This window comes from Leopardus geoffroyi, chromosome C2, assembly GCF_018350155.1.
Source record: "Leopardus geoffroyi isolate Oge1 chromosome C2, O.geoffroyi_Oge1_pat1.0, whole genome shotgun sequence".
Taxonomy (NCBI): Eukaryota; Metazoa; Chordata; class Mammalia; order Carnivora; family Felidae; genus Leopardus; species Leopardus geoffroyi.
The window spans coordinates 113951868-113972854 of record NC_059333.1 but is presented as its reverse complement, the minus strand read 5'-3'; the positions used below and the strand labels follow the sequence as shown (position 1 = coordinate 113972854).

Below are 20987 nucleotides of genomic sequence, written 5' to 3'. Positions count from 1 at the left end.
ATTCGTACTCTTTTCAAATTAGGACATTTTTCTCCTAATTCAACTTGAAGATAAAGCAGTACAAGTAGCTACAGTGGGATGAAGTTGAGATAGGAAAGGGTTCTCTAAGGGAGTTACAAAGAATTTGCTGTTGAACCCAACTCCTGCTTCTTGAAGTTCTGGTTTGCATCTAAAACAGTAAGTTAAAGGTAGGTAAAGACAAATCAAATTTCAAAAGAATTTCTCATTAGAAAATTCGATGTTCTAAATTTCAGATGCTCTAAAAGCAATAAAATTTTGATGAACCTCCCAAGAGCATAATCCACCTCTACAGGGTCCTCCTTTATGCCAGCAAAACACCACAAACCTCAGTAAGAGCAACCACCCTGCAGTTGAGCACACACACTTCTTCCAAGTAAGTCAAAGCCCATTACAAAACATCCTGTTACAATGAAAATCTTTCCACATTCTGGAAGCCCACTTGGTTATTCTGAGCAACATTACATACAACCCAACAGATACAGTGAAATCCTGAACAACTCCTTGAAATGTTATACCTAAGTTACAAAGTGTAATTGGACACAATGTAGACAACCCCCAACAAAGCATCATCATACTATGTTCAACACTGGATGACACCAAATTCAATTGGGAAAGGGAGATCAAAAGAACTGTGATTTTTCCTTGAATGAGACTTCTTGAATGATAATGAGATGAGGGTAAATCTTAGGTGGAGAAGTATTTAATTCACTGTGCTTTTCATGTTTTCCTTTTTTTAAAATTTACTTTTATTTTGAGGGCAGGCCAGCGCAAGTGTGCAAACAGGGAAGGGGGCAGAGAGAGAGGGAAAGAGAGAATCCCAAGCAGGCTCTGCATTGTCGGTATGGAGCCCAAGACAGGGCTGGATCTCATGAACCATAAGATAATGACCTGAGCTGCTATCAAGAGTCAGCCGCTTAATTCACCAAGCCACTCAGGCACCCCTATACTTTTAATGTTTTTCTTGCTACCTATTTCCAGTTATAAATTTTTAATCTGAGTCTCTGGGTACCAGTTCTTTTAACTCAAGTACAACATAATACTAGGCATTCTTTAATTTTCTATTAACTATAAAAAGTACACTCAGATAAGAAATCTGTAAAATCATTTCCTTTCAGAAGGAATCAAATATTCTGGGAACTTTATTTTTAAAGGATAAATCAAGACATAGCTTTCATTGACCCAAACATGCATAATCCATCCTTAATATAAAATGTACTCAATTAGGAAATCACACATGAAATACAAAAGGAATGCAACTTTACATATGTGAAATGATTGCTAGCTGTAGCAATTTAACAGTCAAATCAATAAAGACATTGTACAACTTAAAAAAAACAAAAAAACAAAAAAAAAAAACAAAACCCTAACATCTTAAAGCCAATTATTTATAGTAAACCAAGGGAAATTTTTATACGGAATGGTTTGACTCAAAGCAAAGAATAAGGCACCTGCTATAAATTTAGAACAGTAACTTTCACTTTTAAAGTTACAATAAAATAGAATTAGTCAATCAAGACACTTGCTTCATAGGGAAATAAGTGTTTATTTCCTGGGTGAGAAAGGCAGGTAACTGCAGATAAAAACTTGCTGGCCCAAGGTCAGCTGATTCCTTCCTTTCCTGTTTTAGAGTAGTCAAGTTCCTAAGCATCCTTAACTACTCCTCTCCCTCACTCGTCCCCTATATTGAGGGGTATCAGAAACTCTGAGGTTCACAATGTGTATGACTAGGTAGATTTCCCTTCTGTTCCTCTTAAAACAGCTTATTTTAAAAGAGATATCCTGAGGCAATTAACAAAGCAAACAAGCAGCTTTCTTTCCAATTCATTGATACATAGACACCTCTCAGGCTTTTTTTTTTTTTAATCAAGTTATGGCTAAGTAAACAGCCAAAACTTACAATTTTCAACAGTATCAGAAAACCTAAAACCTGCCTTCTCACCCTTACCATTAGTAAAAAGAAACTTTGATCAATCATAACCTATAAAATTATACAACAAAGGGAAGACTAAAGACTGATCCTTACCAGCAAATCCATTTAATTCCAGATGGCACTTTAGTCTGATGTATCTAGTGCCCTACCAAAATTTTAATCATAAACCCAGAAAATTATTTCCAAACTAAGTAACTTTTTAGTTGATGTGCCTTTTTGGTATTAAAAGTGCTATTAACGTGCTAAGATGTCTTATGGCACATTAGACTCATCAGGATGTCCTGATGAAACATCCATTTTTAGTAGTATTTTTCCCCAAAATATTGTCTAGCATAGTAGTCCCCTTTGATATATTAATTATGGTAAAATCAATGGTGACATAAACTTTCCCTGACTTTACTCCACATGGTAGCTTTTAGTGAAACTGAAGTTACTGATTAAGTTACAAAATGCTCAACCAAGTTTTCTTATGGCATTTTACATTAGTATAACTACTCATGCAAAATCCAAGGTAGTGTAATAGAAATAATATTGTTAAAATAGATATTGTAGCTATAAGCATCTCCTTTTATATTAGGCATTTAGAAGCTTTTAAAAAATTTTAGGTGCTAAAGATTATGGGAAAACGAGGCTAACTGTGTAGTTGTTCCATTTATAAGCACTTTATTACAGGACAGTGACATTACCCTATATGGGAGTGTGCTTTCAATTCAAGATATAGTAATAAAGTGCCTAACTATATAAAAACTATGACTCCAAATTTTAAATTAAACTAATTGCATATACACATTAGGGTTAACAAAATCTAGACTCTGTCTACATAGATTTAATCTAATTATCTATCTATACTGGATAGGGTTTTAACAACCACATTAAGAAAACTTACTCTTTACTGACTGAATAAGTAGGGTCCACTACTATAGCTTAACAATCAAATTTTATTGCTTTATTCATGTGGTGCTTTTGCAAGGCACTGTGGTATGGACTAGAAAACTTGGAATGACTCATGGAGAAACCTTGGAATGACAAATGAAGGATGATATGAAAAGTCATTCTGAGGCAGGATGCTTTACTGAATTGTTTTTAACCAGGGTATCAAACATCAGGAATGAGTTCAAGTTAAAATTCACAGGAGAATGGAAACATCTTAAGGTCAGTCACTTCACATGCCCATCCTGATACTTTGAATAATCTGGAAAATTGCTGTAAAAAGAAAGAACAAATGTTTTAGTAAGCATGCTTTGAATAAAATAGGAATGACAACTGGCAAATATTTATTAAGGTACTTCATGAGAATCCAAGAGCACCCTTAAAATTACTTGCAAATGCTATGTAACTTCATTGAAGAAGTGATGACAAGCCTACCCTAATAAACCAATTCAATGTCCATAAGTTATTTTTTTCAGCTTTTCTGAATTCTACGTCTAACTGTCCAAGAGATTTTGCAATACACAATCATTTTAGAAAAAGCTTAAAGCACCAAAGCAAACAGGTTTTTCTAGGATAGAATTATTTTGATTTATCCCCAAAATATTAAGTGTCCTTCGAAGGCCTGGCCTATAATATAACCATGTTTCCTCATTCTCACAAAGCTGAAATTGAATAATCTTTAGGTTACATAAATTGCTTGGCTCTTGGCCAACTAGTAAGTTTAGGAAGCAGGCAAAGTGAAACGTTTAAGAGAAACCTCAGTAACTTTAGAATGTCAGAATATAAAAAACAGAAACAATATAAACAGTTTGCATATTGAAATAATAAATGAAAAGAAGAAAAATATTCCGTAATCCATTTGCAGAGGCAGGAATCTATTACTTTAATAGTAGGCTGACCTGATAACTTATTTTTCCTCCCATATGTCAAACGTTTCTTTAATTAATCTAAAAACATTTGTCTCCTACATTAAGTTACCAATCAGGTACATTTCCTCTATACCCAACCAATTCTTCGCACGAGCTTTACTTTACAAAATATACCCAATTTTGCCATAAAAACATTAATTTTGAAACACGTTAAATTCAGTTCAACGTCCACATATACATCATGTTCGTAAGTTTTTTGCAAATATATTCATAATATGCTTGCATAACATTCTAAATTCTCATTCCGTGAGGTTTTTTTGTTTTGGTCTAAATTTCTTCCAACTTGATCATTACTAACTGAAGACCTGACCTCCTTTTCTGATCTCCTGTGAGCACAAATCAAGCTATGAGAAGTTTCTGGAGCACCACCCTCTGTGCATATGTGGGACAAGTAATTCGGTTCAGACGAGAGACACTTATGTGGAGCTCCCAGCAGGTGGGTTGAGAACTACGCGGGTAGGATTCACCACTGATGGGTCACCACGTCATCCTAAACCCGACATCCAATGCCCTACCCGATGGTAGCCCCAAAACACTTACCAGAACCACAAACGACAAAAATGAAGAGAGCCAATAACCAGGGTCCTACAGACGCCTTCTCTTCGGGAGCATTTCTCTGCAAAAACGGAAAGTCCCATTTCAAATGCAAAAACCCAATCCGATCCCGGGCTCCTGCAGCCTACACCGCGGGCCAGGTTTCCAGGTCCCCTCACAGGTTTGCCCTCCGTTCCCGAACCGCCTAGCTTCAAGCACCCACCTACCCGAACCACCCTCCCCCCTGCCCCGCCCCGCCAACTTAGCGTCCAGCTCGTGGCCTCGGGCCTGGGGAGAACTCGATCCTAGGACCCGGGCCTGAACCCCGGCTGCGGGACGGACGGGCGCCTGCTCTTTCCTTACCGAAGTCTTGGCGACGTTGCCCCGCTGGGTGATGTTCTTGCTGTGCTTCTCGTTGGCCATACGGATTCGCTGCTTGGCGACCATCTTCACGGCGCCACCACCTGCCTTAGCCACCCCCTTAGACTCGCTAGCTCGCCTCCCCTCGGGCCGCTGCGACGCTCCGGTCCCGGTGCCTGCGCTGCCGGAGCTAGAAGGCTCTCAGGCGGGGCGCTAGCTCCGGCCGCTGGGCCTGAGCGAGGCGAACTCGGGTGCCGAGCGCTAGCGGGGCGTCGGGCCGCCGACTGACTGACGACGCCGGACTAGCCGGCCGAGAAGCGGGCACGCGGGACGACAAGCAGGCTGCCGGGATATTCTCGCGCCGCCGCTCTGGCCGCCGCCGGGAGCGTGGAGTGAAAGAGGAAGGAAACGCAACGCAACAACCGAGCAGCGCTGCCCGTAGCCTCGAACTACTTCGGGTTCGGCTGCCAACGTCAGCACTGGACGGACTCCGCCCCGCGGAAGTGCGGACTCCGCCTGCTGTAAAAGAGGGAGAGGGGAGGGCAAAGGCTGGCTCACAAGGACTAGTCCCGCCCCGCGGTGCTCTTTAAAGTGTCTCCCCAGAGCTGCGCGTGCGCGTTCAGACTCCTTTTTCTACTGCCGTCTCCCACCGGAAGTGAATTCGCCCCGAGGCTCGTGATACCGGAAACAGCTATGCGCTGTCTCCACGCCTGTGGAGACGTGTAGGGGCCGGGTTTGGCCCTCGTGAACTCTGACCCCAGCGCATGGGTTTCTCTTTCCGGGACAAGATGGCGCCGTCCACGCCACTACTGACAGGTGAGTCCTGAACGAGTAAGAGACTTTTTCAGAGCATTTTCCTCTTGTGTCTTTGCTCTTGGGGATTACCCGAGAAGCACTGGCGTCTGCTCCACCTTTCCTTGTGGACTATGGAAGAGCCAGAGGGTCTTGTGGGTTGCTTGGTGTAGCATGGCAATCGGAAGTGAGGCCCCAGCCTCTGGGCTTCAGCATTCCCCTCCCTTTTGCCCGTCCATCATTCCTCCCTGTCGCTTCAGATTCCACTGGAGTTGCGGACGAGAGATAAGAACAGAAAGTGCGGGTTGAATTTGTTACCCCGGGTCTGCAAACAGGGGTTTTATACGTACTCTTATATGGTGACAGATCTTGTTGACAGAAGTCAGTGAGTTCTGTAATAAAGAACAAACATAAACAAATGGCTAGAATGCGCACACACATTAAATACACCTGAATTTAAGTATTACCAAATTCTGTGCTCTTTGCTTTAATGAAATTAGTAGGATCAAATAGAGTGAAGGTGTGGTAGCGTAGGCTTAAAGTGATCAAAGTGTGGTCTGGGGTCGTGGCAGTGAGCATTATGGAAATGATGGCAACGTTTGATGTTGAAGTGTTTATGAGTATTTTAGAATCTAATTATTACCGGATTCCTGAGATTTTGGATTGGAGGCAGAGTTTACAATTTTATAAAAGATAGTTAACTTAGTCTTGGACTGTGTCCGGGAAGACTCTGGGTTAGGGTAATGGCTGGAATTCTCATATGAGTATCAAATAGAGGGGAATTGGGAGAGAAAAGAACAGAGGCTTTGATTAAGCCATAGATAGCTTATACAGAAGGAAAAACACCATTAACAGAAAGGTCGTTTACTTTTGAGGAAGGGGGTTATGTCCCCAAACTTGAAAGGAACATTAGAAAGCTTTTGCACTTTTTGCCATTCTACATTTTAGGATCTTTGTTATTAAGCACCATGACCGCTCATATCAATCTGGCTACCGCAGTTCAGTCATCAAATATTTATCAAATAATGAGTATAATTTGTAAGATAATATGCCAGACAGATACTATTTAAAAGGCATAATTACATAACTAAATGAATTTTTTTCTCTGGCTTCTTAAAAGTAACTAGTATGTTATTCACAGTTTTGGAACACTGAATGCTTATTTGTACTCTAAAAAAAACAGTACATTTAAAAATCTGATAAATTTTCTATCTGAAAGTAATGTAATATTGTGTGTTAATTATATACAAGTAAAAAATTTAATTAAAAAAAATCTTTACAGGGGCTGCTCAGTGTTTACAGGGTAAATTCCATCCTGTTTTAGCATAGCATGTGGAACCCTTCATAATCCTTGAAAAGCTCTTTGCATTCATTTCTTTGCTCCCCACCCTATTGTGCTCCATCAATATTGGACTGCTTACAAAACCCTTGAAAAATCTACTTCAGTCTAGGACTCCTGGTCCTCTTGATTTGGCTTACTTTTCATCTTTTAAAATTCATTTCTGGGGTGCCTGTGTGGCTCTGTCAGTTGATCATCTGACTTGGAATCAGGTCATGATCTTGGGGATTTGTAAGTTCAAGCACCCCATTGGGCTCGCTGCTGTCAGCACAGAGCCTGCTTTGGACACTCTTGTCCTCACTCTTCTCAGACGATCAGTCACTCCCAGGCTATTTTTGTACTTCATATATACTTGAATTTTTTTTTTTTTTTTTTTCACGTATCACATAGGTTAATTATCTAGTTGTTTAGATGCTTTTCTGCCTTTCTAGACTGAACTCCTTGGTGGCAGGGCACAGTTTTCCTCATCTCCGTCCTCTCAATACCAGGTACAGTGTGTAGTAAACAATAGACATTCTAAATGTTTGATGGAGGAATAAATTAATGAAGCATAACCACTTCATTTATAGTCATATTAACAAAGTGACAGTTTTCTTACAATGCTTAAAATTAAGGACTTGGTAAGAGCTTAAAGGTTAGCTAGTCAGTCTATCCCTCATAGTCTCATATTCATAGAAGCCCTGAAAGATTAGGTGGTCAGATTCACATTGCAAATTGGCAGAATTAGAATTATATTGAATCATTCAACTCCGTGGTCCATTTTTCTTTTACTTGAACACACTAATTTTTAAAAATTGTTAGTATAGGTATTTCAATCAATAATATATTTTTACTTGCAAGATTTTTTTTTAAACTTAGACTTACAGGATTTTGGAGTTTGGAATAATTTGGACATTGTCCAGTAAGTTTTGTCAGTTGCAACTTTTTTTTTTATTTTTTTTACATTTATTTATTTGAGAGAGACAGAGCACAAGCGGGGGAGGGTCAGAGAGAGAATGAGACACAGAATCCAAAGCAGGCTCCAGGCTCTGAGCTGTCAGCACAGAGCCTGATGGGCTCAAAGTCACAAACCGTGAGATCATGACCTGAGCTGAAGTCGGATGCCCAAACAACTGAGCCACCCGGGCACCCCTGTCAGTCTTAACTTTTCACTGAAAATGACAAAAAGCCAGAGTAGGTGATAAAGGGAGTTTTCTTTTTTTTGAAACTCATGTAATTGTAAAGCTTCAGTACTGCTACACCCAGGTACTCACTTGACTCCAAAAATGTTTTTCTTTATCCCTAGGCTCTTGCTTTCTTTTCAATTAAATTCATTCTTAGGCTAACATTCTCCAGGTTTACACTCAACTAGCTCACAGCCCCAAAGGAAAGCACATTTTTTTGCTAGTCTCAATGCTGGCTGTTTTTGGCTTGGCTTGGCTGGATCTTGTTCATCTTTGAATCAATATTTAATCAAATCACCAGGACCAAATTATAGTCTCACTCTTGGATAGTTCCCCCTGGAAAATTAGAGTCTCCTAGAAGGTAGGACCTGTGTCCATGCCAGGCATGTAAAACAGTGGCCCTTACATGAAACCCATATGTCTAATCAGCTTGCCTGGTTGAGGCCACCATTGAGATAATTGATTTAAAATGGAATCATTTTCCTACACTGATAGGTACTTCAGTGAATGTAAGGGTTGGAAAAAGTATCCCATTGTAATGATCACCATATCCCTGGTACAGGATCCTTGTTCTTGAAGCCTAGTAGTGTTTGAGTCAGGCCTAGAGCAATAAATGGCATATGAGTATCTATAAAGGCTAGTAATCTTTAAAGTTTTTATTTATTTATTTTGAGAGAGAGTGAGCAGGGGAAGGGCAGAGAGAGAGGAGGAGAAAGGATCCCAAGCAGGCCCCGTGCTATGCAGAGCCTAATGCAGGATCTAACTAAAGAACGGTGAGATCATGACCTGAGTTGAAACCAAGAGTCAGACGCTTAACTGACTGAGCCACCCAGGCACCCCAAGGCTAGTAATTTTTTAAGATATTATTTAAGTGCAACATTTAATGTGATTGTTTTAAAATAGTTTTTCTTTGTGAAACTCTGGCATTTATTTGTTGCTTTACTGAAAAGAACTGTTCATATTCTAGATTTTTCTTTCTAATAGAACATATTTCCAGATCCCCTTTGATTAACAGGGGAAAGTTATTAAAAACAGGGGATCATATCAACTCTCAGTACACTATATTAAACTATCTCTACATTGTATTCACTGTTTCATATTTAGTCACTTCTAATTAAAATGAATTTCTCATTAGAAAGTAATATGTAGAAAAATTGTTTTAGTTACTGAAAAGAACTTTTGAATCCATATTTATTTTGCCTTTATTAACTCAAAATACAGTTTATGTTGTTAAGAATCTGATTTTGTGGGGCGCCTGGGTGGCGCAGTCGGTTAAGCGTCCGACTTCAGCCAGGTCACGATCTCGCGGTCCGTGAGTTCGAGCCCCGCATCGGGCTCTGGGCTGATGGCTCAGAGCCTGGAGCCTGTTTCCGATTCTGTGTCTCCCTCTCTCTCTGCCCCTCCCCCGTTCATGTTCTGTCTCTCTCTGTCCCAAAAATAAAAAAATAAATAAATAAAAAAAAAACGTTGAAAAGAATCTGATTTTGTGTGTCTTCTAATAAACTTTGTATACCCATTTATTCTTGTAGAAGTTACTCAAACTGATTAAATCCAGTAAAATATCTTAGTGGTTCCAAAACGTCTTGCAACACTTTCTCCTAGTTCTGCTTCTGTGTAAGGAGGTGTGAAATGAATATAAATATAAGTAGGGATTTACATGTGTGAACAAGACTGTAGTGACTCATTATGATTTTTATGATGAATTCAATTGATAATTAGTTCCCCTAAAATAGACATATCTATTATAAAGCATCATGTACAAAGAAGGGTTGTCTAATTGAATGGGGACCAACAGTATCACCAGTTTTAAAGTAGCCCTGGTTTGTACTTTTGTCTCATGGAATTTGTTTTTACCTTAGTACATAAGTCGTGGTCTCTTCAATTTTTTATTTTAATGTAACACTTTTGCCTGGTATTCGCAAGCAAATCCATTCTTGAGAAATGTTGGAAAACGTTTTTTCCAAACTTTTGATTGGTTTAATTTCTTGCCATATTGTGAACAAGCACTACCAAAAATGATGGTCTTATAAAACACCTTCTATCTTGATATAGCTTAAGACTTAAAAGAAGTTGCAAAACAGTAAAAGGAGTTCCCCTGTATCCTTCACTTAGCTTTGTATACTATCTTACATAACCATACTACGTTATCAAAACTAGGAAATTAGTGCCGGCACAGTAGTATTTACTAACTTAAAATCCTTATTTGGATTTCACCAGTTTGTGTGCGTATATCACACTAAGAAATTTTGTCACATATATAGATTTCTGTAACCGCCACAATCAGAATATAGAACTACTCTATCATAAAGAAGATGCTACCCTTTTATAGTCAGAATCTCCTTCGAGCTCTAAACTTTGGCAACCACTGATCTGTCCTTTATCATGATAATTTTGTCATTTCAAGAGTGTTAAATAAATGGAATCATAGAACATGAAGCCTGCGGATTTGTGTTTTAAAACTGTTTTGGGGACACCTGGGTGGTTCATCTGGTTCAGCATCTGACTCTTGATTTCAGCTTAGGTCATGATCTCACAGTTTCATAAGTTTGAGCCCCATGTAGGGCTCTGTGCTGACAGTGTGGAGTCTGCTTGAGATTCTCCCTCTCTTTCCTCCCCTTCCCCACTCTGACTCTGTCTCTCCCAAAATAAATAAACTTAAAAAAAAAGAAGAAAACTGTTCTTTATTTAGAATGTGAACATGTGCATGTTGAAAGCACTTGATTAATTTGACTCAAGATTTTGCTTCTCCAGAAACATAACTAAAACCAGGAAGTAAAAACCACATGAGACTGAATGCTACTTGAGCAGGAAAGAGTGACACTTTTCACACTGACATTTCTGTCAAGTGTTGCCTTTTAAGATTTTGAGTTAACGATCTATATGAAAGAATGTGGATTAAGTAGTTTTTGTTCCTTGCTCCTGTTCCTGTCTTAGTCCATTCAAGCTACAATAGCAAAAATACCCTAGAGTGGTTGGCTTAAACACTTATTTCCCACACTTCTGGAGTCTGGGAAGTCCAAGATCAAGATACTGGCAGATTTGGTGTCTGGTGAGAGCCTACTTCCTGGTTCATAGATAGCCATTGTCTGCTGGGCAGAAAGGGCAAAAGAGCTCTCTGGGATCTCTTTCATAAGGGTGCTAATCCCATTCTTGAGGGCTCTGTTGTCCTGACCTAATTACCTTCCAAAGGCCTACCTCCAAGTACCATTACTTTAAGGATTAAGATTCAACATATGAATGAGGGGGGTGGTAATCATTCAGTCTATAGTAGATCCTTTGGGGTTTTCCACCTGTCTTAGTTTGGTATGTAGGTATGAAATAGAAATTTTAGAAAAGGAAAACCTTGTACTGATTGCCCTGAATACCCTGAAAATTCCCACTGCTACCTTCATGGGTTTGGCAATATAGTTGCCACTTTAGTCCAATTGACCCTTGAGTAACATGGGTTTGCACCATGCAGGTCCACTTAAACATTATTTTTGTTTTTATTTTTATTTATTTTTAATGTTTATTTATTTATTTTTGAGAGAGAGCAAGCACAAGCAGGAAAGGGGCAGAAAGAGAGGGAGACACAGAATCTGAAGCAGGCTCTAGGCTCCGAGCTATCAGCATTGAGCCTAATGCAGGACTTGAACCCATGAACCATGAGATCATGACCTGAGCCAAAGTCAGGCGCTTAACCAACTGAGCCACCCAGGCACCTCTGCTTATGATTTTCTTAATAACACTTTCTTTTCTGTAGCTTACTTACTGTATTGTAAGAATATAGTATATATGCATATATAACAAAATATGTGTTAATTGACCATTTATGTTATCAGTAAGACTTCTGGTCAGCTATAGGCTATTAATAGTTAAATATTTTGGAGAGTCAGGTTATTCACAGATTTTCAGTTGTGCGGGATTCAATACCCCTAACGCCTGTGTTGTTCAAGGGTCAACTGTATAATGTACAAAAACTTTGAATTTTACCCCAAGTAAACATTGTGGTTGTTGATAACAGCAAAGTCAACAAATACAGAGGACCAAGGTCACTAGTTGCAAGTTCATGAGAACACAAAAAGCTGAGATGAGTTCGATAAAGCTTTTTTTTTTTCTTTTTTCTTTTTTGCCAGTCACCTCAGGCATATTTTCTAAGGGCCGGCAGTTAAGGCAATAGAACATGGTTTGATTGCATCATCATATAGCACATTATCTAATTACACTTCAGCTTCAGTGGGACTTCACTGATGATATGCTGTTTTATTTTCCTAGGCCTATATGTGAGTTCTGTAAGAGGGTCCTTAATGTGTTAAGTTGCCACAGCAGCTTGTGGGAGGACTCCATTAGGCTGACAAAGTTTTATGTAACCCTTAAAATAAAGTGTAATCTGGTAACTAACTCCCTAGTTTGGTAAAATCATTTTTGATTAATTCCTCAAATAAAGATTTATTAAAACCATTATTATAGTATTAAGAAAAGAATGGCCTGTTTTCTTCTAAATCAGAATGTGTCATACATGATATTGCAGCAGATGATTTGGTAATGAGAAATAGCATCGTTTTGCCTGTGTAGTATATTGGTGCTGCATTTGATCTTAACCAAAAAACCGAGAAGCAAGTGAGAATTTTCATGTTAAAGGATTATATTTCATAGTTTTAAAATCTTGTAGGAAAACATTTTCTGGCACAAAATTTTCTTTTTTTTTTTTTTTTTTTTTTGAAATCTTTATTTTTTATTTAAAAAAAATTTTTTTTTTTGTTTAATATATGAAATTTATTGTCAAATTGGTTTCCATACAACACCCAGTGCTCATCCTGGCACAAAATTTTCTAATGTCATTAGAGATTTTTAAAATAGATAACTTCAGTGTTTCATTCAAGGCATAGCCACAGACTGAGCTCCTTTGACATCATTACCTTGAGTGCAGTGATGGATTCATTTTTTTTAAATCCCTAATACCTAGCCCATAGAACTGTGAAGGGGCCAAATCATATAGAAGTTTATAGGCCGTAGTATAAGGAGTTTAGATTTTAATATATGCACAGGCACCTGGATGGGTCATTTGGTTAAGTGTCTGACTCTTGGTTTCAGCCCAGGTCATGATCTCATGGTTTGTGGGATCGAGCCCTTGTCAGGCTCTGTGCTGACAGCACGGAGTCTGCTTGGGATTCTCTCTCCCTGTCTCTCTGCCCCTCCACAACTCTAGAGCACACGTACACATGCTCTCTCAAAATAAATAAACTTAAAAAAGATTGTGATACATGCAGAACACTTTGCTAGAATTCATTCCATTCAAGGCCAAAGGACCTGTAACAGTTTGACAGTTCAGTCTGGTGCTCTGCATATGAAGAAACATGGTAGCTACTTGTATACTTTTGGATCTCTAACTAGAAACTTCATTTAGTTGTATGTTTGCTTATTTTCCATCCCTCCATTAGAATGGAGACTCCACTAAGACATCAATTTTTGTCTTGTTCATCAGTGGTTCTTTTCCTTTCATGCTAACTTTATTTACTTTGGGTCTATAAATTATATTACTTTCAGTATCTGAAAATTGAGCTAGTAATTCTCAGGTAGAAAATCAGTGTTAATGAGAACCGTCCCTCGACAAGGGAGCTGAGAGTGGCCCCTATTTACCAACTTTGCTGCCTTCTCAGTAAAGAGAGGAAGGGGATATTTGTGAACAGCTGGCAGAAAAGGAAGCAGATATAATTATAACCATGAACCTCAGTAAAAGTTTTTCTGCTCTTCAGCTCTTAAACTGTTGCTGCTAGCAAGAATTTTAGCTGATAAAATAGTAACTCATCACCAAGCCCTGCTAATTTTATCTCCTAAAATTAAACACACTCGTTCTCCATTTCCACTGCCCACCCCAGTCCAAGTTTCTATGCTCTCCTGTAGGATTCCTGCAGAACTGTCTTGAATAGTCTTTTCTTATCCACTCTTAACTCTCTTCCAGTTTATTCTGTACCTTGTACCAGATTGATCTTTATAAAATGCAAATGTGGTTCTCAAAATTTGCCTAAAACCCTTCTGAAGTTCCCCACCATTTTTTTTAAATGTTTATTTATTTTTGAAAGAGGGAGAGACAGAGAGCGAGTGAGGGAGGGGCAGAGAGAGAAGGAGACACAGAATCCCAAGTAGGCTCCAGGCTCTGAGCTGTCAGCACAGAGCCCAACGTGGGGCTCATGAACCGCGAGATCATGACCTGAGCCAAAGTCGGACGCTTAACCGACTGAGCCACCCAGGCACCCCATGAAGTTCCCCACCATTCTTAGGCTACAGACCAACATTGCCTAACTTAGGCCATAAGATCCTGCTTGGTCTGAACCCTGTTTTCCTCTCCAGCTCCAGTTCCTTCCATAAAGGCCCTCTTTCCATTTCTGTGTTGCTCTGTCATCTCTCTTGCCATGGAGGTTTTGCACTTGTTAGTGTTGTCTTTGCTTGTTAACTGCCATTCATCCCTCACATCTCAGCACACAAATCCTGTGCTCAAGGACACTTTCCCTGACTTTCCATTTTTAGATCAAAACTCACCTATTAATCACTGGATTAGCCCCATATATCTTTACTTTGTAGCACTAAGCACACTTACAGAATTCCATGTATTTGACTATTTGGATAATAAGCTCAGGAACAAGTCTGATTTTCCTCCCTATTGTATCTCCAGTACTCAACAGCGGGTCTGGGAGGCAGTTTTCATTTTTTACTCAGTAAGCATTTGTTGAATGAGCGAATCAATTTATTTGATTCAGCTTTAGAAACTTCTAATTCGGCCATTTAAAAATATATAATTAATTGTATAGATGTTCTTAATCTTGGACTTTATTCCCACTTAATTTTTTAGGATATTACTGTCCTTGGGAACTTCGTAATGAATGTGTCTCATCCCACTTGTTCTCTTAGTTTGAGAATTGTATTAATAATGCCTAGTTTTCTTTAAGAACTTTGAATATATTCTATATTTTTAGGTTATTGTTTTGCATAAAGCACACAGCCACCTGTGTTCTAATATTTCCTCTCTTTCAGGTTGCAGACTGCCAACTCTTTATTGTATCTTTACACGGCAGAAGGAAAGCTGGCTAGGTCTGGGACTGTTCTTCTAAGGGCACTAATCCCACTCATGAGGGCCCTACCCTCATGATCTAATTATTTCTCAAAGTCCCCAATTCCAAATACTATCACATTGGGATTAGAGTTTCAACATGAGGATTTGGGGGAGACATAAACATTCCATGACATTACCTATTGGTTTCCCAGCAATAGGGTTACATAATTTCATGCAATAGGGTTAAGAAAAATTTACCTTTGTAATGCTAACATTGTATAGTTTTATGAAATGTTTAATAGCTTCATTGATACTTTGACTGAAAGCTTTTTGTTTTTTAAAATATTTGTGGGGTGCCTGGATGGCTCAGTCGGTTGAGCGTCCAGCTTTGGGTCAGGTTATGATCTTGTGGTTCGTGAATTGGGCTTGCTGCTGTCAGTGCAGAGCCTGCTTCGGATCCTCTGTCCCTCTCTCTCTCTGCCCTTCCTCTGCTCACGCTTTCTCTCTCAGAAAGAAAAGAAATAAAATATAAAATAAAATATTTGTGATTACTGAGTATTTATTAACAAACTAATGGTGGTTCTGTTTTGTTTTTTTAGTCCGAGGATCAGAAGGACTTTACATGGTAAATGGACCACCACATTTTACAGAAAGCACATTGTTTCCAAGGTATGGTTTATTTTGTTAAGTGATGTTATAGGGAACTATATAATAATTCTAAATTATTTTTGTTGTTGTTATATTCTGAACAAGAAAGAAAGAGCAGATAAGCGAGTTTCCTGGGGTATGTTATATAATATTAACAGAAGATGGAAAGAATGTATGTTCTCTATCAAGAAAAATGATCAATCTTTAGATTTGAAACTAATAGCTTCAGCATGTTTAAAAGAAAAAGTGTAGACACGAGTATAATTGTGTTGAAGCCTTTGACTTAGAAGAATTTTATCTTAGGGGTTGAAGAAAAACTTGCAAATGTGATAGTCAAACCTCTGCCTACAGTCTTCGTAAAATCAGAGAATGACAAATGTATAAGAAAGGAAGGAAATATGATCGATAGATGTAGATATATTTTTTCTTAAAAAGAATAAAAAGGCTAAACCAAAAACGAATAAAAGTATTAAGTTGGTGGCATAACTATATGATGACATTCAAAATTCTTAAATGCATTCAGTAGCTTTATTGGCAACAGAAAATTGATATTGTCATTTTAAATCTATTACAGGATAAAACAATTATATTAACATCCTCAGAAACCAAGATTTTCAGCCTGAGGGTGAAGGGATAGACTTGCATATGTCAGTATGAACTCATGATTTCTTTTCATAAAAACGCTTGTATTTTTTAGTAATGTCCACTGAAAAAGGTTAAGGGGCGGTGATAAGGTAGTAGCAGTGAATACCCCTGTCTCACAGATTATGATCTCTAAACACCATTCTTCAGTAACAGGAACTCGTTCCTTGAAGAAGCGACTGATTCCAGGTCTAGTACAGAAGACAGTACGAGTTGAGCTAGAGACATTTTGGTCCAGAAAGCAAGGAAGCTATAAAAGACTACCAGGGCTTTGTTGAAGAGTCACAAGAGTCAACTTCAGGGCATTCACAGCAACTTAAGATGAGGCAATTTGAGCATTGGAAAGAATCATGACTAAAAGGATTGGGACATTCAAGTATGTAAACACTCGCCCCCAAATTCCTCTCTCTCCAGATCTTATTGGTCAGCATTGGAGGTTGATGGGGTCCTTGCGCATTATTTTGAAAATTGACAAATCAAGAGAAGAAATCACGCATTTATTTTGTCTTTCCCATACAGACGGTTTTTCAAAGTATCCAAATTGTTGATGAGGAAAACTTATTTAGAGGAGAATTCCAGTGGATAAATACAGAAGTAACATTGGGGTTAGATAATCATTGTAATCTTAAAGAAATCTTGTGTCAGTTCTCAGACTTTAGCATACATCAGAGTGATCTGAAGAGCTTGTTAAAACACAGATTGCTGCTTCCTCTCCAGATATTCTGACTCATTAGATCTGGGGTGGGGCCCAAGAACTAGAATTTTTAACAAGTTTCCCAGTAATGCCAAAGCTGCAAGTTTAGCGACCCTGCTTTGAGAACCACTGATCTGGGCAAATGATCATCAAAAGATGCTGAGCCTGTTAGAAGAACTATGGATGGGGAACTTTATAATCAGGCTGACATCACCTAAGTCTGTTGACCAGTTTTTTATTAGACCCAGTTCTCTAGAACCATGATACAGGAAGTATCAAGACCAGCTATATTGCCATCACCTTGAACCAGTATAACATCTCAGTCCCTGATTCAGCTTACTGAATCAGAATCTGTGTTTTAACCAGACCCTCAGGTGATTTGTATGCATATTAATATTTGAAAAGCACTACTCTAGCAAACAAGTCTGTGTCAGAGCCTTTGTGCTGCAAGCACTTCAGTGGGGTGTACAATCCCAAGGCAGCAGGAATGAGGGGTAAAGGGAATAAGGCAAGGAAGAAGTGAAAGTAAATCTAATGTGGAGTGCACTGAGCTGACCACAGATTCATAAAATATAGCCAGGTTTCTTGGTCATGCAGAATGTCTCCGGAGAGGCTATAAGGAACCACTGTGCCTCAGAACAGTCGTGGAGAGGAAGGGTAAGAAATGTATGTACAGCCAGAGCCTTTTTTGGTCTATTCAGTTTGAATCTGAATGTCACCTCCTCTTCCTGCTACTGCAGTAGGCATAGTGGAAGCCGTGCTGAAATGTGGCCCTCATTCCTAGAGGGTCTGAGACAACCAGTGGTGTTAGGGCATGAGGTGGCCAGGTTTCTTCATTGAATAGCTGATGACTGGGAGCAGGAAAGGTAGGGTGAATCTGAGGAGGCACTTGAAGAGTCCAGTACAGCCTCAGCATCACTAAGGGTAGAACAAGGAGACATTATGTACCCCCTGGTGGGTAGTAATGGGAACTACATGATACTTAACTTCTAGGAAGGTCCAAAACCAAAACCAAAACAAACAAAAAACAAACCTATGGCCAGTCAAGCTTTTAGATGAGTGGTTCTCAAATTTGGCCACACATTAGGATGACCTGAGGAGCTTTTCAAAACCTAGATATCCAAGGACTGGGTATTAAATGATAGTAAGGATTATTGTTATTATTTATGTGAGACAAAGTGGCATGGTGGTAAAGTCAGCTGATTAATGAATTGATTTTAGTTTGAGGGAAGGACTATATTGGTGAGCCATATGATCTTGTCCAAAGCTCATTCAACATTCTTACCATGAATTTAGAGGATAGCTAAGAATGAAGTTTTATAATTTATACATTACATAAGTCTCTAAGAAATGACTAATGTTTTGTAAGAGAAAATGAAGATGTAAATAGATCTCAGTAGGCTGAACTAATTAATAGGCCAAAGCCTGGGTGGAATTAATAAGGATAACTGCACATTCTGCCCTTAGGTTCAGAAATAAGTTGCAGTACAAGTGTAGGATGGGGGACATCTTGGTCTAGTTGTTTATGTGAAAAGAGGGCAAAAAAGGATATTTCAGTAACTACAAGCTGAGTACAAGCTACCATTATTATGTGATGCAGAAACACAAAGGTCATCTTCGGATGAATTAATGTAAAGATAGTATCCAGTTTAAGGGGGAACGTACTGGTCAGTTCTCAGTGCTTGTTACATAATAATTCAGATGTTCATTAGCTATGAAGTTCTGGTTTTATGTGACTACACTTACGGACATTTACATGTTCCCACATACACATTTCTGTTTGGGTGTTGATTGTCACTGCGAGATGTACTCGTAGTAGCCTTCTCCTGTTGAGAGATACAGTACTTAGAGTACTGACCACTGGATAGAATATTGCCAAGAAGTCTGATTTCCCCAGGTCTGTTTTTGTAGAGAATCCTGCATCCACACTTATTTAATGTGAAGATCCTCTTACTGTTGTTATACTTTCTCTGCACATCAGAAATCGATGGAAGATCTTTATCCTTCAAATCCAGGACACTTCTTGTCTACTTCAGGATATTGTAGCCACACTTGTTTTGTTATGCAGGTGGTCTGGGACATTCTTCACAAAGTCTCCATATTGAAATCCGTCAGCCCTCAAGATCACGGTTGATAGCTCGTAACTTCCATGTTGACCTACATTTTTGGGTTTTTCACACAAACCAGTTATTCACCTACAAGGGCTCTGTTTTCTCCTTAAGATTGATCTGTTGTTGTAACATTGATTTCCACCTTACTCTGCAGTGGTTGTTGGCACTGTGTTTTAAGAGATAAGGTATTTTGGTAGACTAAAGTATTATGGAATTACTTTCTTAAATTTATGTAAGCTCATAATCATTAAATTAGTGATAAGATTGTAAATTTTTAATCAGATTTTTTTTAAAGTATTCATGCTTATTAAACTGTTTTTCTTGTCATTTTCAGGGAATCCGGGAAAAATTGCAAAGTCTATACCTTTAGTAAGGATGGCACCTTGTTTGCCTGGGGCAACGGAGAAAAGTTAGTGTTTATTTATATAACATATTTTATGTGTCATCAGTTTAAACATAACTGGCATTATTTGAATAACACATGTTTGGGTGTCATTAATAAAGTGCATCTTTTAATGTCATGATGTAGTTAGGTGTTGTCTGAAATGCAGCTTCCATAGAACACCTCCAAAGTTGTTAGCTTCTGTTTATATGCCATGACTTGACTTACCTAGTTTCTTAGAATTAAAAAGTAATGTGTGGTAAGGGGCAATTAATTTAATGCTAGAGGAGCTGAAAGGTTTTTTTACATAGTGCTCTAAGTTATCAGTTAGGATTTCTTAAGTTCTGTGCTAACACTTAGAGAATAACCCTCTTTGCTTGTTTACCTTAGATTTAGATACTTTATTATATCTTTGGTATTAAATTAGTAGCAACTGCTTGCTTATTACTGTGAGTTTTATTGTATATAAAAGTATTATTTAAATATTTTATAAATTATTCAAAAGTATGTCTAGGATAGTCTATAATACATAAAATAATCAGATCACAAAATTGGTTTTGCAAAAAAAATAAGTATTTTGATTAAGTACTCATAATTGTATTAAGAAAACCACTCATTTTTAATTTTTCTGTAGGCACTACAACATTTCAGGCAAAGAACCAGGAAAATGCCTGAATATTTGTAATTTGGTTTAAAGTTATTTTTGTTGTTTCTTATCAGATGTAATATGTTAGGTTTTTTAAAAGGGAAAAATGCATACATTAATACAACAAGTACATTTTATTTTTAAATTTTTTTTTTAACGTTTTATTTAATTTTGAGACAGGGAGAGACAGAGCATGAACAGGGGAGGGTCAGAGAGAGGGAAACACAGAATCTGAAATAGGCTCCAGGCTCTGAGCTGTCAGCACAGAGCCCGATGCAGGGCTCGAACTCACGGACCACAAGATCATGACCTGAGCCAAAGTCGGTCGCTTAACTGACTGAGCCACCCAGGCGCCCCCAAAAAGTACATTTTAAATGTTGGTTTTTACACAGTGGTAATATAAGCTGAAGTCTTTCAACTGTCAGGTCAGATTGGATTAAACACGTGATTTTTTTTAAATTAATGCTAAAAAGATTGTGCTGAATTAGATGATTCACTTTTTATGACTGTAAGTACCTGGCAGAATTAGCTTTTGTAATTTTATGTTAATCAGTTTTTGACTTCTTTTTTTTAAGTTTTTGAATCCAATAAGTATACTACTACTCATAAATTATTAGGAATATAATCATATTGGGTCCTTATCCACAATGTTAACAGACAGTCTTAATCTCAGTCTCAAAGAACATACTCTCAAATTTTCTTATTTTTGGTGTAACTGATTGTGGGTATTTGACTTTTATTTTTTAAAATTTATCTTGTAATTTATACTATGAGTAATGAGCTCATAGAAATTCACTATTTAATGGGACATACCATACTTCTTGTCTATTATCTTT

At 38.2% G+C, this 20987-nt stretch overlaps 2 protein-coding genes across 5 annotated transcripts in view; one reads left to right on the top strand and one right to left on the bottom strand.

Annotated features, from left to right (window-relative positions):
- Positions 1–1142: 1142 nt before the first annotated feature.
- On the bottom strand, positions 1143–5372 carry SERP1 (stress associated endoplasmic reticulum protein 1). The gene is made up of 3 exons (XM_045503290.1): positions 4708–5372; positions 4351–4426; positions 1143–3154 (listed from the first exon to the last, which is right to left on the bottom strand). The coding sequence occupies exons 1-3, from the start codon at positions 4789–4791 to the stop codon at positions 3114–3116; spliced, it is 201 nt and encodes a 66-aa protein (XP_045359246.1). The 5' UTR covers positions 4792–5372; the 3' UTR covers positions 1143–3113.
- A 12-nt stretch (positions 5373–5384) lies between these two features.
- Positions 5385–20987, top strand: part of EIF2A (eukaryotic translation initiation factor 2A) — a 31592-nt gene continuing 15989 nt past the window's right edge. The window contains exons 1-4 of one of the 4 annotated variants that reach the window (XM_045503286.1): positions 5485–5520; positions 15628–15697; positions 16469–16694; positions 19458–19532. In XM_045503286.1, coding sequence (XP_045359242.1) covers positions 16669–16694; positions 19458–19532 — 101 coding nt within the window. In that variant the 5' untranslated portion in view covers positions 5485–5520; positions 15628–15697; positions 16469–16668. Of the gene's footprint in view, positions 5521–15627; positions 15698–16468; positions 16695–19457; positions 19537–20987 lie in introns of those variants that run through there. The other 3 variants (XM_045503285.1, XM_045503288.1, XM_045503287.1) reach the window with 3 other exon arrangements.